Source organism: Myotis daubentonii, chromosome 9 (genome assembly GCF_963259705.1).
Source record: "Myotis daubentonii chromosome 9, mMyoDau2.1, whole genome shotgun sequence".
NCBI classification, from domain to species: Eukaryota; Metazoa; Chordata; class Mammalia; order Chiroptera; family Vespertilionidae; genus Myotis; species Myotis daubentonii.
This window is the reverse complement of record NC_081848.1, coordinates 49,303,695-49,322,455: the sequence shown is the minus strand read 5'-3', so window position 1 is coordinate 49,322,455 and position 18,761 is coordinate 49,303,695. Positions and strand designations below refer to the sequence as shown.

The 18,761-nt window shown below is 38.7% G+C and overlaps 1 protein-coding gene across 6 annotated transcripts in view; it reads left to right on the top strand.

Moving 5' to 3' along the window:
- SBF2 (SET binding factor 2) overlaps positions 1-18,761 on the top strand; it is a 382,686-nt gene that overhangs the window by 49,450 nt on the left and 314,475 nt on the right. For 5 of the 6 annotated variants that reach the window (XM_059708876.1, XM_059708875.1, XM_059708877.1 and 2 more), the window contains exon 2: positions 7,638-7,723. The exons of the other annotated variant lie outside the window; for it this stretch is intronic. In XM_059708876.1, the coding sequence (XP_059564859.1) occupies positions 7,638-7,723 (86 nt within the window). The remainder of the gene's footprint in view (positions 1-7,637; positions 7,724-18,761) is intronic. 6 annotated transcript variants of the gene reach the window in all.

Genomic DNA, 18,761 nt, shown 5'->3' with positions numbered 1-18,761 from the left:
CCCACCAGCTGCTTGAAATGGCTGCAAATTTTTTTTTTTACCATGTTCTGGTAATAAAGTGGTTTGAACTCTTTGGAAAAATTGGTGTAACATTAAATAAGTACCAATATTTCAAATTCCCAGATTAGAAACAAGATTTTTAAATCAGGAGGAAATTTAGTAAAATTCAAGGCTAAAGGAAAATGTTAATAGAAAAACAAAAGAATATTGTAAAAAATAGGATCCCCCCCCCCCAAGTTAGATTTAAAAAAATTGCAACCAACCCTTCCCCATATTTCTCTTAGAAAAGCCACCCAATGCTGAGCACAGGGTCCCCCACACAAGTATATAAGTAGCTTGATTTGCAGATCATCCTCTGGATTGTACACTGGCCCCATTTAGAAGTTTTTTAAAAAACTAAGTTAGACATCCACAAATACTGGTATCTAATCAAATGAAAATATCCTGGCTTTGGTATGGCTACCGAAATATGGAAACTATTCAAGGACACTGGCTTAGGGTGAAAGATACAAAACCCCCAAAAGAAGGTAAAATAAATACTAGGACACGTGGATAGCAAACACTGTGTACTTGAGGCAGATGCCTCAAGCCGAACACATGTATGAACAGGTTCTTGATCAGAATTACACACATCGAAGTTCTCCATCAGAAACACACACATAGGTTCTTGATCGGAAGTGTCTGGACCAACCTTTATCAAAGTCACTTTGCAGAAAATAGTTGAATTTGGGAACTCATCTGTACCCTGGGTCTAGTGAGAGACAAAACTTTTAGAATAAGAAGGGACAGCAGGGCTAAAAGCCAGCCCCCTCTTATTATAGGAGTCACAAAGTCTGTGTTCCCCTCTCATTCGTTTTGCCCATCACAAAAGTTCCTCCAGCTCCTAACGAATGGGCTCTTCCACTCCCGGTCACTGCAGGGGCATCTGAGAGGTTGAAATGCTGATTTTTCATTTCTGGAGTAACTAAGTAAAAAACTAATAAATCTTCTGGGATCAGGAACATACTTTACTGTGCTGTATGTCACGTCTAAATCACATTTTCCTTCATTTTCAGTAGATCATGATTTTAAGAGTTGTGAGAACACTGAGGGGCAAAAGGCAGTGATGGGGCCAAGACCATGCCTCCCCATGGCCTCAACACCCTTAAATTTACAGAAGAGAAAAGGCCAAAGCATCCAGATACTCGTCTTCAAATAGTTACTTCACAAAAACACAAAGGTGCCACCAGGCAAGGCAGGGAAAAAGGCAACTTGCCGCTCAATGCTGAATCCCCAACAATTATCAATACAATCCTTTCCCCCCAAAAAGCAAATTCTGGTGTACTGTTAGGAAGGTAAGTTAATACAATCATTAAAACAAACAAACAAAAGAACTCTTTGATGGCAACACATACTAAATATATCTAAATAATTTCCATCACAGGGCACTAGGTGACAACCAGTACCTGCTATTACGGGATGTTACACACACCATAATGACAATTCAAGCGAGAGAGAAAACCCAAACAGCCAAGGCTGCCAAGAAGAAACAAAACGTGAAGCCCCTCTTTACTGTGGACTTGGTTCACTGAAGTCAACATCCTAATAATGGGAGGTCCTGGGACCAGAGAACAAACACCAACGGCCCAGGCACCTTTTGATGAACAGCACTCTGTATCCTGTTTTTAAATGAGACTCCATCACCAGAATAAACAAATGAAAAAAATAGATTATAAATTAAAACAAAAATATATCTGTACAAGTCTTTACTCGGAGTCAGTAAGGTTTGGTCTCTGTCGAAGGCAGGACTTTGGAGGTGATTTATCTGTCATGACAGCCCCATGACTTGCGACTTGTGTTGGGGTGTGTACATCGAGAGACAACACAAAGGGAATCACTTGAGACCAAGGGAGCTACGTACAAAGGTTTCCTAGGACATGTCAAGTCTACTAATTGCCCACAGAGATGCTAACACATGCTCTAACCCCCAAAACTTGGTAAACATCGTAAGGTGGCAACTAGAATATAAAAAACCCCATGACCCAACAAGTCATTTCTCTCATTGTAGGAACAAGGAAAGGGAGCAAGGAGTGAAGGGGACCCTTTACCAGTGTGATTGTACTTCGTACAGTGCTCTCCAGTTTGGACTCTTTAGTGACAAGGAATACAGACCCATCCCAGCTTCAGAGGGAGGAATGTCATAGGAAGTTTGACACTATAATGCTGCTAGAATGAACTGGAGGTAGAACCTAGGCAGCTGCACGGTTTCTTTCTTGTGGTACCTCTGCTTCTTTCTACATGTGTATACGGTTAGCTTGTTTCTACTGGCAAGTCTTGGCCAAGAGTTTCTGCTGCTCTGTAACTTTGGTTTTACACATGACCCCTTTCTGTCACAACAGCAAGTCTTTACATGTCTTTTTGGCTGCTTTATTCAGTTTCTTCTTCTTTAAAATAAATTCAGAATTCCCTAGCAGAGGAATTTGATTTGTCTAGGTCACTCTGGTCATAAGTTGCTTGCCAGTTTATAGATGTCCTTACCCACGTTATAGCCCCATTCATTTGTTCAACAGCATGCTATTAAGTATCTAATATATACCAGGAATTATTCTAAGTGCCTGGGTAGGACACATCAGTAAACAAAGCAGGCCAAAATTCATTGGTTTCATTCTAGTGAAGTGAGACAGACAAACAACAGTAAATGTAATAACCAAATAAGTGATTTAGTAATTCTCTCTGGCTGGTGGGAGGGGTATGAATGAGCATAGCTGCTGCCCTTCCTTGAACTGTGGGCAGTGCCATTTTGTTAGAGGAGTGTGGGCAGATGGACATCATAAGACAAGTCGAGTGTAGATAACCTCTGAACTAGTTGTTTAGATAAACATATCATAGAAAAAGATTTAGTGAATTATGTATTAGAGTAGCATTTCTTAAAGTTCAGAGTCTATATTTAAACAAACTTTCTACATCAGGGTGGGCAAAAGTAGGTTTACAGTTGTAATACAAATAAATGACACAATAGTTAATAAATAATAACACAAGAATAAACTTTCACATACAACTGTAAGCCTACTTTTGCCTACCCCTGTATATACTTGGTATATCTACACTGTAACACAAGAAGTCAGTTAAATAATTTTTGTCAATTGTTATGATCAACAAATACCACGCATCCTGTTTTGTGTAGAGCAGAGTACTATATTTTATTTCTCTACCTAATTAACCCCTACTTGTTATTTTTTTAAAAATTAAATTTATTGGGGTGACATTGGTTAATAGGATCATACAGGTTTTAAGTGTACATTTTTATGATATTCTTAGTTCTTCTGCAGATTTACTTCTTCCTCCTAGCTACTGGCAACTTCACACCAACAGTATACTAGTTAGCAACCCCAGAGAATACTTTTTGACTCTTCTGGAGTCATTGGCCAAGGCTAGAAGACCTGCCAGGAGGGTAATGGATGGTTGGCTCATCCTAGGTCAGTTGCTAATCCTAGTGACTGGCCTGGGTAGCCTGATAGCTCTTCCAGGACCCAAGGGAAAGTGGGTTACCAAACATAAAGGAGGGAAAAGTGTGCCTGGCCGCACCAGTATTTCCTCATCCTGTCTAAATTTGTTTTGGTTAGCTTGTCTAGCATATCTATTTTTTCTTTCAAAGAAAGCCATTTCCAAATGTTTTGGTATCTTGCCGAGGATTGCTCCCCCTACCCCCTTTTAATATAGTAACTCCATTTGGCCATTATATTTCTTGATTTTATAATGGGGTAGGAGAGTAGGATCCGAAAAACAACAGGAAGGAATTGACCAATAACCGCTCCCTCCTTCTCTCAAGTCAGCTGCATATAATGCAGGGGACAATCTTTTGCTGCCTAGCACCCCTCCTTTCTAGGAAGTGGTCCCCTTTCTTTTGAGTAATTTCTCCCTTCTCCCTACCTATGTAATACAAATAAAAGCTGATTTTACAGCCACTCTGATTGACATGGCCTGCTTCACCTCTGGACATAAGGATCAGTGCGCAGGTGTCTGGACACCTGACTCTAGAACAGTGTTCCCTCATTGTTGCTTGTTCTTCAATACAAAAAGTCATCTCAGAATTTTTAAATACAACCAGTATTGCCTTAAAAATAGTTATCATATAAAATATAAGAACTTGGGAAATGTTTAAATGTTCAGACTAAATGCTTACAAATCAAGAAGCAGTATTCAGAAAATATTTGTTTACTTTTGCAGGGTACTTTCATAAGCTCCTCAACAGTTGTTAGCTCCAGCAATTTACATATTTGGAAACAAAGTTATTGTAGCTCTCTCTACATTTTATTTGCAGTGAAATATCAATCTACCATTTTATTGTTGCTTTTTTTCTAACCTAATTTCCATTTTCATATAACTGAAAGTCTTACCACCATGAATCATATTTCTGTGTGCATTTATAAATGTCATATCTCCATTTCAAACTAAACTTTCATGTTTTTGAAACACTGCATATTATTGTGAAATCAATAAATAATATGTTGCTTCTAGAGACTTTTGAAAGTTATGCTCCTGCCAGAGAGGAATTTTTTATCTGTCAAATTTGCAATAATTAAAACAAGTAAAAATTTAAAATAACAGTTGTTGGTAAGGCTGTAGTGAAAATGCCAGTGTCATTCTTATACACAGAATGTTAAAAAAATTGTTAAATGTCTTTCTGGTGGGCCCTTTGGCTTTGTGTGATCTTTAAAATTTTCATACTCTTTAACCCAGTAGTTGTATTTCTAAGAATTCTTTTTTCTGTGGAAAAGTGAGATGAGGATAAGTATTTATATAGAAAGGGCCTTATGTAGCATTATTTATAATAGTGAGAAACTAGATAATGTACATACTACAGCAAAGGCCCATTGTAAAATATTAAGTACTACACCAGTATATAAAGCTAGGTTTAGTATGACCTCAATTCTGTAGAAAAAGTACATGTTTACAAAACCTCCCTATTTCATCCCTAGGATAAAATAGTCCAAAATGTTAACAGTAATCCTCCTCAGGTGTGGGAATGTGGGCGATTTCTTCTTTATACTTTTATATATTTGAAAAAAATGTGCAGTTAACATTTTTATATTTAGTAAAAATTAATATGATAAACTATTTTAAGAGCCTAAAATATATTAGCTATGACTTTCAGAACTAAACAAACAATATAAGAATACCTGATTAAATATGATGAGCTAAAAAACATGCATTTATCTCTGTTTAAAAAGACAGGGAGATGTAAGCTTAAAACAATTTCTGTCAGTAGTAATGAATTTATTAAAATAAACATTTAACTCTGTATGAACTAAGTGCCAAGCATTTAGTATGCTAGGGGATACAAAGATGGTGCTGAAAGAAAAAGCTGGCTGTCTTTTCTTCTAGAAAGTTTTCCATGGTCTTCTCTGCTAGGCTAGATTTGGTTCCCTTCTATCATTGTGCTTATGATGATATACTGAAGTTATCAGTTTATTTGCTTGTTCTCCAATAGGTTATGAGTTCCTTGAGGATGGGGGCCATGTCTTTTTCATGTGTGTATTTTCAGTACCTAGCCATTTTTTGAATTAGTTCTGCTTGAGATATCAGAAGTGGTGATGCTTGAAGTGGATGAAAATGAATGCGTGTGATACATCACTTTTAGTTTAGTTTATTCTTTTTTTAAAAAAAATATTTTATTGATTTTTTACAGAGAGGAAGGGAGAGGGATAGTGAGTTAGAAACATCAATGAGAGAGAAACATTGATCAGCTGTCTCCTGCACACCCCCTACTGGGGATGTGCCTGCAACCAAGGTACATGCCCTTGGCTGGAATCGAACCTGGGACCCTTCAGTCCACAGGCTGATGCTCTATCCACTGAGCCAAACCGGTTAGGGCGAGTTTAGTTTACTCTTAATGAAATCCTTCATTTCCCTATAATGATGGATATATGAGGAGTTACTATACTGCAACAGTTGTTAACTTTAATTTAGAATGTTTTTATTTTGCCTTTTTCAAATATGACCAGTTTTAGAACATAGTACTGAGTTGGTTAGTAAAATGAATTTAACTTTCCATTTATCTTTTATAAGTAAAAATATGGCCATAAAGTGATTAAACTCTAGGTGAGGGGCAAGGAGGAAGTTAAATGGACAGGGATCAGAGTGAAGGATGATAGTGGGTGATTAAAAAAATTTAACAGAGAAGGTAGGAAAATATATATTAACAATTTGAATCAGGTGTTACAGGCTTACTTAAGTTAGATGTACATATAATCAGAATGTTGCTTTCACTTCATAGTAAGCTAGGACACAAAGTAGAATATGCCAACTCATGAAGCTCTTTAAAAAGTGTAGCAAAAAGCAGTTTAGATCTCACATATACTTTCTTTTTTAAAAAAATAGATTTTTATTGATTTCAGAGAGGAAGGAAGGGAGAGATAGAAACATCAATGATGAGAGAGAATAATTGATCGGTTGCCTCCTGCACGCCCCCTACTGGGAATCAAGCCCACAACCTGGCATGTGCTCTTGACTGGAATTGAACCCAGGACCTTTCAGTCCACATGCCGATGCTCTATCCCCTGAGCCAAACCAGCTAGGGCTAACATATACTTTCCATTCCCAAATTACTCACAGATTACATCCCCAAGGTTCAAGAATAAGTCAATCCATTCTTTAGTGTCCCAGGATAATTTTATAACAATAATGGCACAGACAAGTGGTTTTCAACCAGGGGCAGTTTTGCCCCCACCAGAGGACATTTGGCAGTATCTGGAGATACTTATTTATTGTAATGACTTGGTGGTGGTGGTAGGATGCTACTAGCATCTAGTGGGTTGAGGCTAAGGATGCTATTAACCATCCTACAATGCACAGGACTTAGACCCTTTCCCCCCAACCTTCCCATAAACACACAATCTGACCCAAAATGTCAGTAATGCTGATGTTGAGAAACTCTGCCTAGACCAGTGATGGCGAACCTATGACATGCGTGTCAGAGGTGACAAGCGAACTCATTTTTTTGGTTGATTTTTCTTTGTTAAATGGCATTTAAATATATAAAATAAATATCAAAAATATAAATCTTTTTTATACTATGGTTGCAAATATCAAAAAATTTCTATATGTGACACGGCACCAGAGTTAAGTTAGGGTTTTTCAAAATGCTGACACACCGAGCTCAAAAGGTTCGCCGTCACTGGCCTAGGCAATAGTCAAGTTCCCAGGCCACTGTAAAAGTCTTTATTTTACTCATAATACTGTTTATAACCCATAACTGAAGCTTAGTGCTAGCTACCATTTTGTCACTTAAAAGTACTTTGCCTCCATTGAAAAGTTCTATTAAAGTTTCAACTTGAGATACTGAGAAGATTGCTTTCCTTATTGGGAACAAAGGCAGTTACTCCCATGGTGTGTGATAGAGACTAGATTTGAATGTTTCTGTCTATTTTTTTTTTTTTTAGCTTTTCATATGTATGTTACTTTTGAGAGTCTGTTGGATATAATTGCCTGTCATTTCAGTATTATGTTTAGAAGGTAAATGTTTTTGTGTCCTTTAAATCTTGAATGTATTCAATCAGTATATCAGTTTATTCAACAAACATTCATTTATAAGTAAGTATTAATATAATGAGTATTCAGATTTTATATCATCCCATTTATTTTGATCTTATTAATAGGGTCAGGAGCAGGTCTGGGGAAAATAATCCAGAGATTTCCGCAGAAGGACTGGGATGATACACCTTTTCCACAGGGAATTGAATTGGTAAGTTGATGGTGCATTATTGTACTTTTATAATGATACTTTTCTTATGTTATATTTATGATTATATTTATGTTATAGTTACTGTTGAATAATTTGGTGATTTAACTGTAACATGTTACTAGAAATAATCCCTCATCCTAGTACCCCAAGCACAGTAACCTTTGAATGTATTGATTCTGGAATGTCTGTTTTGTTGTCCATTTTTCCATTTAAACTTCTCTCTAATATTAAAGAATAAATTGATCTTTATGTACTTGGGAGCTGAAAAGTTCCTTTGACTCTTCAGTTAAAATGTTAACCTAGTAGCTATAGTGATAGTGTGTTACTACACAAATGTTTATTACATTTTTTGGGAAAATTTCCAGATTATTGTTTTGATGAAAACTAAACAAACAAAGAAAAGAAAGGTTAGTTTAATGGTGACCAGTCATGTTGAATTCACAAACCCAAATTCTCTTTTTAGGAACTTTCGGTTGCTTTATCATAGTGCAATTCAGCTGCTTTAATTTTTGTCAGCCATTTTAAAGGAATGTAATGGTTGTGCATAATTAATAATGGCTAGGACATCCTATCTGGTGGCTATTTCATGATGGTTAAGTGAGGGACTGGAAAGATGATCACTAAAGTATTTTTCAATATGACTGTGCAGTTTGGTTCTCAAACATACTGTAGTATGTGTATATGTGTGTGGCCGGCAGCAGGGGGCAGTTTGGGGCAACCAGGCCAGCGGGGGGGGGGGGGGGGAGTTAGAGGTGATCAGGCAGGCAGGCAGGTGAGTGATTAGGAGCCAGCGGTCCAGGATTGTGAGAGGATTGTCCGACTGCCGGTTTAGGCCGATCTCTGGGATCCTAAATCGGCAGTTGGACATCCCTCAAGGGGTTCCGGATTGGAGAGGGTGCAGGCTGGGCTGAGAAGACCCCCTTCCCCATGCACGAATTTCATGCACTGGGCCTCTAGTCTATATATATAAAAGCCTAAGCGACTGAACGACCAAATGACTGAACGACCAGTTAACCAGTTGCTATGATGCGCACTGACCATCAGATCTGCCCCAGTCGGGACCGGGTGAGATGGCTAAGGGACCCTACCTGTGCACGGATTTGTGCACCGGGCCTCTAGTTTGGTATAATATGATAGTGAAGTGTGGAGGCTCTGGAGGGTACTACAAATCCCAGCTGTATGGTTTGACTTTGGACAAGTTAATTTCTTTGAGCAGCAGAATCCTCATTTATAAAATGAGGATAATGACACTACTAATCTCATAGGGTTTTTGTAAGATAAAATGGGTTTAAAATGCACATAAAATGCTTAGAACAATTTATTCTATAAAGTAAGTGCTCATTAAATGAGGTAGCTGGTTTATTATTGTTGTTGCTGCTGTTTGTTCGACATCTTGCAACACCTGCGCCAGAAGAATTATTCATCTGTTAGCATGGATCAGAAATATCAATTAGGATAAAACTGATGTTGAAAAAAATTGTGAATTTTTAAATTTTTGCTAATGACTGTCCATTTCTGCTTCACTAAAGATAAAAAATACATTGCTAAGTGCCTAATTTTGGTTATTTATAAAGAAGGGAGCATGTTCTGTAGACACACATAAAAGGTAAATTTTGAATTTTGTTATTAAAAATGGGGAAAGAATGTGGGGATCATAGAAAAAGTAACTTTTTGGGAAGCCCCTTGTATTCCTTTTTTTCCTCCCTCACATGCCTATAAATATTAGTAATTGGCTTTCCTGTATGAATAACTAGGTATTTATTTGTACTATTAAAGCTTTTAAATCCTCTTTAAGCATCCTTTCAGTGATGACTGAAAGGGGAAATTTTTGTTGCTGGACCGTTTTGAACTTTTTAAAAAATATGTTTTTATTGATTTTTAGAGAGAGAGAGGGAGAGGAATAGAGAGATAGAAACATAAATGATGAGAGAGAATCATTGATCAGCTGCCTCCTGCACTCCCCCTACTGGGGATGGAGCCCACAACCCGGGCATGTGCCCTGACTGGGAATCAAACCATGACCTCCTGGTCATGGATCAACGCTCACCTGCTGAGCCACGCTGGCTGGGCCCTTTTTGAACTTTCTGTGAGTTCCTACCTTCTCTCACATCAAAGCATGGAGGGATATAAACTACAACAGTTTGACAATTTGAACAGTGAACTACCTTCATAAGTTTCAAGAACAGCAGACATTATTGGGGTAGAGAGATATGATCTGATACTCGATATTTTTTAAAATATATTTTTATTGATTTCAGAGAGAAAGGGAGAGGGAGAGAGAGAAACATCAATGATGAGAGAGAATCATTGATAGACTGCCTCCTGCACTCCCTATACTGGGGATCAAGCCCATACATAACTCAGGCATATGCCTTGACCTCCTGGTTCATAGATTGAAGCTCAGCCACTGAGCCACGCCAGCTGGGTAGGCACTAGCTATTTAGCTATTATTGACAAGGGATGATTGTTGTGTTTTGAAATTCAAGGGAATAGATGGTGTGATGTTTCTCCAGTAGTGAGGGAGGGACACTTACTGATTTTATTATTTAGTAAATGTTTTTTTCTTTGTATGACAGACACTCCTGTGTTCAAGTGCTGTCAGTGGCTTTCCAGTAACAAGTAGAGTTATACGCTGCTAATTGGTGGAATGGAGGTGATAATAAGTAGACAGAATTTTTCCTCACCTGACATTTTCCTAGATGACTTCTTGGCTGATTCTTAGGAAAGCATTTCAAGATTTTTTAGGGCTAGATTTTATTTAGTAATAAAGGGTAAAGGGGGCCAAATATATGGTGATGGAAGATGATTGGTCTTTGGATGGTGGGCGCACAATGCAATATACAGATCATGTATCATAGAAATGTACACTGAAGCCTATTAGTATATGATCTTATTAACCAATGTCACTCCAATAAATTAACAAAAAAGAATATTTGAGCTGCTGGATTACATTAGAAATTTCTTTTTTCTTTTTCTGTAATTGATAGCAATTCTAATCCTCTAATGTCTACTGTGCTGTGTCAAGTAAAACATTAATTTATTTAACATCTGTCAAAATTCATTTAAAAACAATAGAATCATTAACTTAATTTTTCATTGTGTTTTTATTATTTACTAGAGGCCCGGTGCACAAAAATTTGTGCACTCGGGGGGGAGGGGGGGTCCCTCAGCCTGGCCTGTGCCCTCTCGCAGTCTAGAACCCCTCGGGAGATAACGACCTGCTGGCTTAGGCCTGCTCCCGGGTGGCAGAGGGCAGGCCCAATCCCTAGGTGCAGCCCCTGGTCGGGCTCAGAACAGGGCTGATTGGGGAGTTGGGGCGCCGCCCCCTGTCACACTCAAGGCAGGGTCGATGGGGAGGTTGTGGAGCAACCCCCTGTCACACACAGAGCAGGGCCCATCAGGGGGGTTGGGGCTCTGTACCCTGTCACGCACAGAGCAGGGCCCATCAGGGGGTTGGGGTGCTGCCCTCTATCACCCACAGAGCAGGGCCGATCAGGGGGTTGGGGCGCCGCCACTCTCACACTCAGGGCAGGGCTGATGGGGAGGTTATGGCTCTACCCCGTCACACACAGAGCAGGGCCCGTGGGGGGGGGGGAGCTCCCCCCTATCAGGCACAGAGCAGGGTGGATAGGGAGGTTGTGGCCCCGCCCCCTGTCACACACAGAGCCGCAGGGCGATCAGGGGGTTTGGGTGCTGCCCCCTGTCATGCTGATTCCAGTGCCGGGAGGCCTCACGGCTCCGCTGATCCCGGTGCTGGGAGGCATATTACCCTTTTACTATATAGGATTGAGGCCTGGTGCATGGGTGGGGCCGGCTGGTTTGCCCTAAAGGGTGTCCTGGATCAGGGTGGGGGTCCCCACTGGGGTGCCTGGCCAGTCTGGGTGAGGGGCTGAGGGCTGTTTTCAGGCTGGGGGTGACTGAACTCCCAAACGCTCCTTTTTTCCTTTTTTTTTTTTTTTTTTTTTTTAATTCTGGGCCAGCTTTAGCTTGAGGCTTGGCTCCAGCTCTTAGGCCTCTGGCTGAAAGTAGGTTTCTGGCCTTTGCTTACAATGTTGCCAATCTGCTGGCTGAAGTTGGGCGTATTTGTTACAATGTTTCTTAAACTGCCCGCTCAGAGGCAGCGGCAGGCGGGGAACGTTGGTTTCCTCCGTCACTGAGGCAACCAAGCCTCATGTTAGTTTCAAGCTGCCTGGCTGCCAGCGCCATCTTGGCTGACAGTTAATTTGCATAACTCGCTGATTAGCCAATGAAAAGGGTATCGGTCGTACGCCAATTACCATGTTTCTCTTTTATTAGATAGGATTGCTTTGGGCTATACTTTGTATAGCAGGGACATGTAACTGTTCTTCATCTGAACAGCAATAACTTGAATAACTGTGAAATACTGTGTAACTAGAGTAACTCCTATAGCTTCAAGACCAGAAATAAGCCTAATAAAATCTTAGACTAATTGAAGGTGATCTGGCTGGGTCTCTAAGTGGTTTGTTGATTTTAGGGTGGTAGTGGCCCTTTTGTGATGATTTACAGAGGAGAAAAATCTTACCGTTTCCAAGGTAGTAGAACAACTTTTAGCATATAATATTAATGTTAATATTTAACAATTGTATAGGACTGTGATGAACTTACATAAATTAGATGATACATGGTAGTTTATCTAACTTACAGATAAGTAAATTAAAGATTAGGGAGTTTAAACAATCTTATTAGGGTCTAACAGCTGAGATGCAGCAGAGTTAGGATTCAACCCAGGTCTTTTGACTCTTAGTGTGAGCTAAGATCTGAGAATATTCTGAAAGTGACACTTTAAACTATGATTAGCATTTGTATTTTTAGTGTAAATGTAGGATCTGAAAACAGGGTTCTATGATTTGGAAGAACTTAGGTTTAGAAATGTTAAAAGAATGCTGTGTATTAGATGGATACCAACTTCACTTATTTTGTCTGAGGACAAGTCTGTGTTCAGAGCACAATATTATATTGAAATTATTTTCTATTTCCACCTCTTCTTTCCAGACAGCATATATTTGATTTGTTTAAAGTCTAAAGGAAACATAATTGTGTCCCGTCTGATGACTAAACTTTATGACTTGTAGGAAAGGATTTTAGGCGTTCAGTCCCTAAAAGTCAAATCCCAAATTTAATTTAGAGGATGCTGAATTTATTCTTTGGGCTTTTATGTAAAGAAATTGCCTTCTTTTCCTTTTCTTCTATTGGGAAATGCTGAACTTTAATTTGGATGGATTTTAAAAATAAAAATATGAAAATAAGCTAAACCAAACATAATGACTACTTTCCCAATTCTGGGATATTTTTAACTTTTTCTTGTGTTTTTTAAGCATACAAGGAAACCACAGACAGTCATATAAATAAAGTTTCAGTTAATTTTAGTAACAATATTTCAAAGAAAATTTAAGAATTGTTTTGCAGAGGCATTCTATGGCTAACAATCTATTTTGGACTATGGGAAGAAATGTTTTTATTTGCTAGCTTTTTTTTTTTTATTTTTTAAATACATTTTTATTGATTTCAGAGAAGAAAAGAGAGGGAGAGAGATAGATAGAGATGGAAACATCAATGATGAGAGAGAATCATTGATTGGCTGCCTCTTGCATGTCCCTCCTCCCCCCCGCCCCCCACTGGGGATCAAGCCCACAACCAGGAATGTGCTCTTGACCAGAATCGAACCCAGGACCTTTCAGTACACAGGCTGACGCTCTATCCACTGAGCCAAATTAGCTAGGGCTTGGCTAGCTTTTGGACATCAGTAAACCAGTATTGTTTTGGCACTAGCTTTTTTTATTTTTAAAGATGCCCTAAAGGACCTAAATAGACACCTTTCAAAAGAGGACATCCAGAAAGCCAAGAGACATATGAAAACATGCTCAAAGTCACTAATCATCCGAGAGATGCAAATCAAAACAGCAATGAGGTACCATCTCACACCTGTCAGACTGGCTATCATCAACAAATCAACAAACGACAAGTGCTGGAGAGGATGTGGAGAAAAAGGAACACTTGTGCACTGCTGGTGGGAATGCAGACTGGTGCAGCCACTATGGAAGACAGTATGGAGTTTCCTTAAAAAACTGAAAATGGAACTCCCATTTGACCCCGTGATCCCACTTCTAGGAATATATCCCAAGAAACCAGAAACACCAATCAGAAAGGATATATGCACCCCTATGTTCATAGCAGCACAATTCACCATAGCTAAGATCTGGAAACAGCCTAAGTGCCCATCAGTAGATGAATGGATTAGAAAACTGTGGTACATCTACACGATGGAATACTATGCTGCTGTAAAAAGGAAGGAACTCTTACCATTTGCAACGTCATGGATGGAACTGGAGAGCATTATGCTAAGTGAAATAAGCCAGTCAATAAAGGAAAAATACCACATGATCTCACTCATTCATGGACAATAGAGACCATTATAAACTTTTGAACAATAATAGATACAGAGGCAGAGCTGCCTCAAACAGATTGTCAAACTGCAGTGGGAAGGCCGGGGAGGGTTGGGGGGCAGGAGGTAGGGGGGTAAGAGATCAACTAAAGGACTTGTATGCATGCATATAAGCATAACCAATGGACATAAGACACTGGGTGATAGGGGAGGCTAGGGGACTGTCTAGGGCGGGGGGATAAAATGGATACATATGTAATACCCCTTGTAATACTTTAAGCAATTTAAAAAAAAAAAAAAGATGCCCTAATTTTTTTAATATTATAATTCAGAAAATGTGCCATATTTTTTTAAAAATATATTTCTTTATTGATTTCAGAGAGGAAGGGAGAGGGAGAGAGAAAGAAACATAATGATGAGAGAGAATCATTGATCGGCTGCCTCCTGCACACCCCCTACTGGGGATCGAGCCTGCAACCCAGGCATGTGCCCTTGGCCGGAATCGAACCTGTGACCCTTCAGTCCATAGGCCAACGCTCTATCCACTGAGCCAAACAGGCCAGGGCAAATGTGCCATATTTTTATTAGGGACTGTCTGCACTGAGACATTTGTAGATCTGTCTAATTGTTTTCTTTTAACCTTCACCTAAGGATATTTTTTTCCATTGATTTTCAGACAGAATGAAAGGGAAGGACGAGGGGTTGGGGAGAAAGAAACATCAGTGTGTGAGAGACATCGATTGGTTGCCTCCCTTACGCACCCAGACTAGGGCTGGGGATCAAACCTGCAACTGAGATATGTACCCTTGACTGGGAATTGAACCCATGACCCTTTGGACTGTAGGCCCACACTCTAACCACTGAGCAAAACTCACCAGGGCTGTCTAATTTCTTTTTAGAAAGCTAAGGTACTATGTTAAAAAAATGCTGTGACTTGAGTAAAAGAGGAATAAATGTTTAGTTACTAGAGTTTCTAAATTTGAGGTTCTTAAGAAATTAGTTTTGTTATTTAAATTATAGAATAGTGATTTGCCTATCTTCAATTGAATCCATTTTTCTGTAATTTTAAGTATAGATTGCAGAGAAGAGGGGGAAAATCTTGTATTAAACGTTTGCAGTTGTAACATAGGAGAAGTAGCCTTAGTAAAGGATGCAATTTGTGGGCAGAGAAGTATAAGTACCATGTATACATTCATTCTTTAAGCTGTTTAGAATGCATTGAATACAACAAATGGGAGAGTAGTCATTCTGGCCTAGATATAGATACTGTTTGTTCAGGGAACTGAGTGTAGAAAGGTTGGGAGAGACTTTTCTCTCTCTTTGCAGAGGAAAATGCATGAAAAGAGAATGAGAAAGGTAGTAAACATACTGGATAACAGAATCAGAGGCACAAAGATTTTAAATGGCTAGAATTATAGGCCCTTTATCTGAGAAGATGAAATATAATAGATAAAAACATTGGTTTTTGCACATGAGTATAATAAGTTAGCTGTGTAAGTAATCATTTAGAATAAAGTTAGGATAATTTGCCAGCTAGAGAGATTTGAGAAATACAAGAAGACAGCTAAAAGTAAAAAATATATACTTATAAAAGATACTTAGGTAGCATCTAAACCCTCTGTGCTGAGGTAGGGCACTTGGTGATGAATTCAGTTTTAAAGATGGTGAAAAGGATATGTGGAAGGACACTTGATTTTGTGTAGCGTTGAGGCTGAAAACATAAGAATACTGCTATGAAGTATGAAGGCATGGCTTTTAAAATATACTAAGGACTACAAAAGGAATTTTAAGTTCTGTTCACAACAGAGCAAGTGGATATATATGGGGTTTAAGCTGGAAAGTGGTGATTTGCGCTCACATTTTAGTTTCCTACTTCCAGACAATTGTCTCTTTGAAGTAATAAAACCACATGGCAGGTTGGAATCTGATGGAGTCTACAGGACACTTTTGAGACAGTAGATTCTCTTACATCTCTGAGGTGGAGGATAGTCAATCTTGGTGTTATTTTCCTCACATTCCTACATGCTCACCAAAATGGTTTGTTCTTGTATATTAGACTTTCAGTTACTTTCAATTGTGCTTATTTTACTAGTGCATCAATAGCCTCATTTACGCTACAGAATCTTTCACCTCCCCTGTCTCCATGCTCTGCTACTTCAGTACTACTCTCAGAACCACCTTAGACAAGGTTTTCTCGCCATGCGGGGGTTCTGCTAAACCTGGTGCTTTGGGGCCATAGAACACTTCCTGAGGAAGATGTAGAAACTACTCAGGTCTAACCTAGCACAAAGTCATGTTGTTTGCAAATAGCCTGGCCCTATTACAACATGGAATGTTGCTACTCATCTCTCATGTAATTTGCTTATCAGAATGCTTTTGAGAGTGAAAGGTCATATATTGGAAAATACACCTAAACTGAAACTATTCTTGAACAAAGTGATTTGTTGGTTACTTACAGATATGCATGTATAAGGTTATTCATGGCAGAAGATTGAAAACTGTCCATCACTGATTGGATTAGTGGTACCACAGTTGCTCATTAGAATATAATGCAACTTTTAAAAGGTATGAGATAGAAGGTGTACAAATGGCTAACAAACACATAAATGATGCTAACATCACTAATCTTTAGAAAAATGCAAATCACAACCACAGTGAGATATGACTTTACACCTATTGTGATCACTGCTATTAAAAACAACAGAAAATAGCAAGTGTTGGCAAACATAAGGAAAAATTAAAATCCTTATGCACTGTTGCTGGGAATATAAAATTGTGAAGATGCAATGGAAAGCTGTATGGTGCTTCCTCAAAAAGTTGAACATATAATTATATGATCCAGTAATTTCACTTCTTGGTATACACCCAAAAGAACTGAAAGTAGGGACTCGAACCAGATATTTGTACATACAGCCCTAGCAATAATTACAATAGGCCAAAGGTGCAAGCAACCCAAGTATCCATTGACAGATGATTGGATAAACAGATTGTGGTATATACACATAATGAAATTTTATTCAGTCTTAAAGAAGGAAATTCTGACATATACTACAACATGGATGAACATGGACATTATGCTAAGTGAAATAAGCCAGTTACTAAAAGACAAATACTGCATAATTCCATTTATGTGAAGTCCCTAGAATGGTAAAATTCATAGAGACAGACAGTAGTCAAATTTCTAGGCTCCTAGTGCTTGCCCAGGCGTCGGGGAGGGAGGCATGAGGAATTGTGTAATGGATATAGATTTTCAGTTTTGCAAGAGGAAAGAGTTCTGGAGATTGGTTGCAGAAAAATGTGAATGTATTTAACACTACTGAACTGTACACTTAATAATGGTTAAGATAATAAATTTTATGTTATGTATATTTTATTACTAAAATATTTTTGAGAAGTATCAGATACAGCTTTATGCAGTGACATGAACAAATCTCTAAGACATATTGTATAGCAAATAGCCATACAGTTTGAACAAGAAAGAATAAAGTTGGAGGACTTGCACTACCTGGTTTAAAGACTGACTTATTATAAAGCTCAATATGCAAGACAATGTGGCATTGACTTAAGGATAGACAGGTAGATCCATGTAAAAGTATAGAAGCAAACCCACGTATATGATAAGTTGATTTTCAGTAGAGTTGCTAAGGCAATTCAGTTGTGGAAAAGATAGGGTTTTCAATAAATGGTGCCAGGACAACTGAATATCCATTTGGAAAAAATTAGCCTTGACCTTACCTTACACCATACATTAAAATTAATCTGAGATCGATTATAGACTAAATGTGGAAACTAAAACGATAAAGATTTTAAAAGAAAACTTAGGAGAACATCTTTGCGACCTTTAGTTAAGCCAAAAGCACGACTGAATAAAGGTTCCCTGGAATACTTGAAAACTCTTGAAAAATATCGCATCACCACGCAAAAAGGTTGGGTAGTCAGCAAGAAGTCCCATTTTGTTTCATAGATTTCACTTGGCTCTGCAGAATCTCTCGATGCTACTTGAGCCCTTTATTTTTTTTATTTAACTTTAGTAAGGAGGACGACACTGGAAGAAATGAGGGGACATGGGAGACTAGCAGCAGTTCCCAGAGGAACTGAGAGCAGAGTTTTCTCAGGTGTTATCTATTCTGCTGAGCCAGGTTTTCCTCTTTAAGCCAGAATTTTGGGTATATTCAAATCTGTGGGGGTAGATCTTCGTTATTAAAGTTTTTTCTTTTAATATGTTTTTATTGATTTTTTTTAAGAGTGAGAGGAAGGGAGAGGATAGAGAGAGAGGAAGGTCGATAAGAGAGAAACATCATCAATGCCTCCTGCACGCCTTCCACAGGGGATTGAGCCTGCAACCTGGGCATGTGCCCTTACCGGGAATCGAACCAGTGGCCTCTCGATTCCTGGGGTGACACTCAACTGTTGAGCTATACCAGCTAGGCTATTAAAGTTTTAATTGGTATAGATGGTAGGCAACTTTAGATATAAAAACATTATTATATGTGACAGACTTTGTGGGACTTAAGAAAGAATACTGAACTCTGGGATTTTATCTGTATCAGTAAATATACCTATGTATAGGTATATAGATTGATTATAAAAGGCAACAGCTATTTAGAGAGCACCAACTTTCTAGGTTATATAATC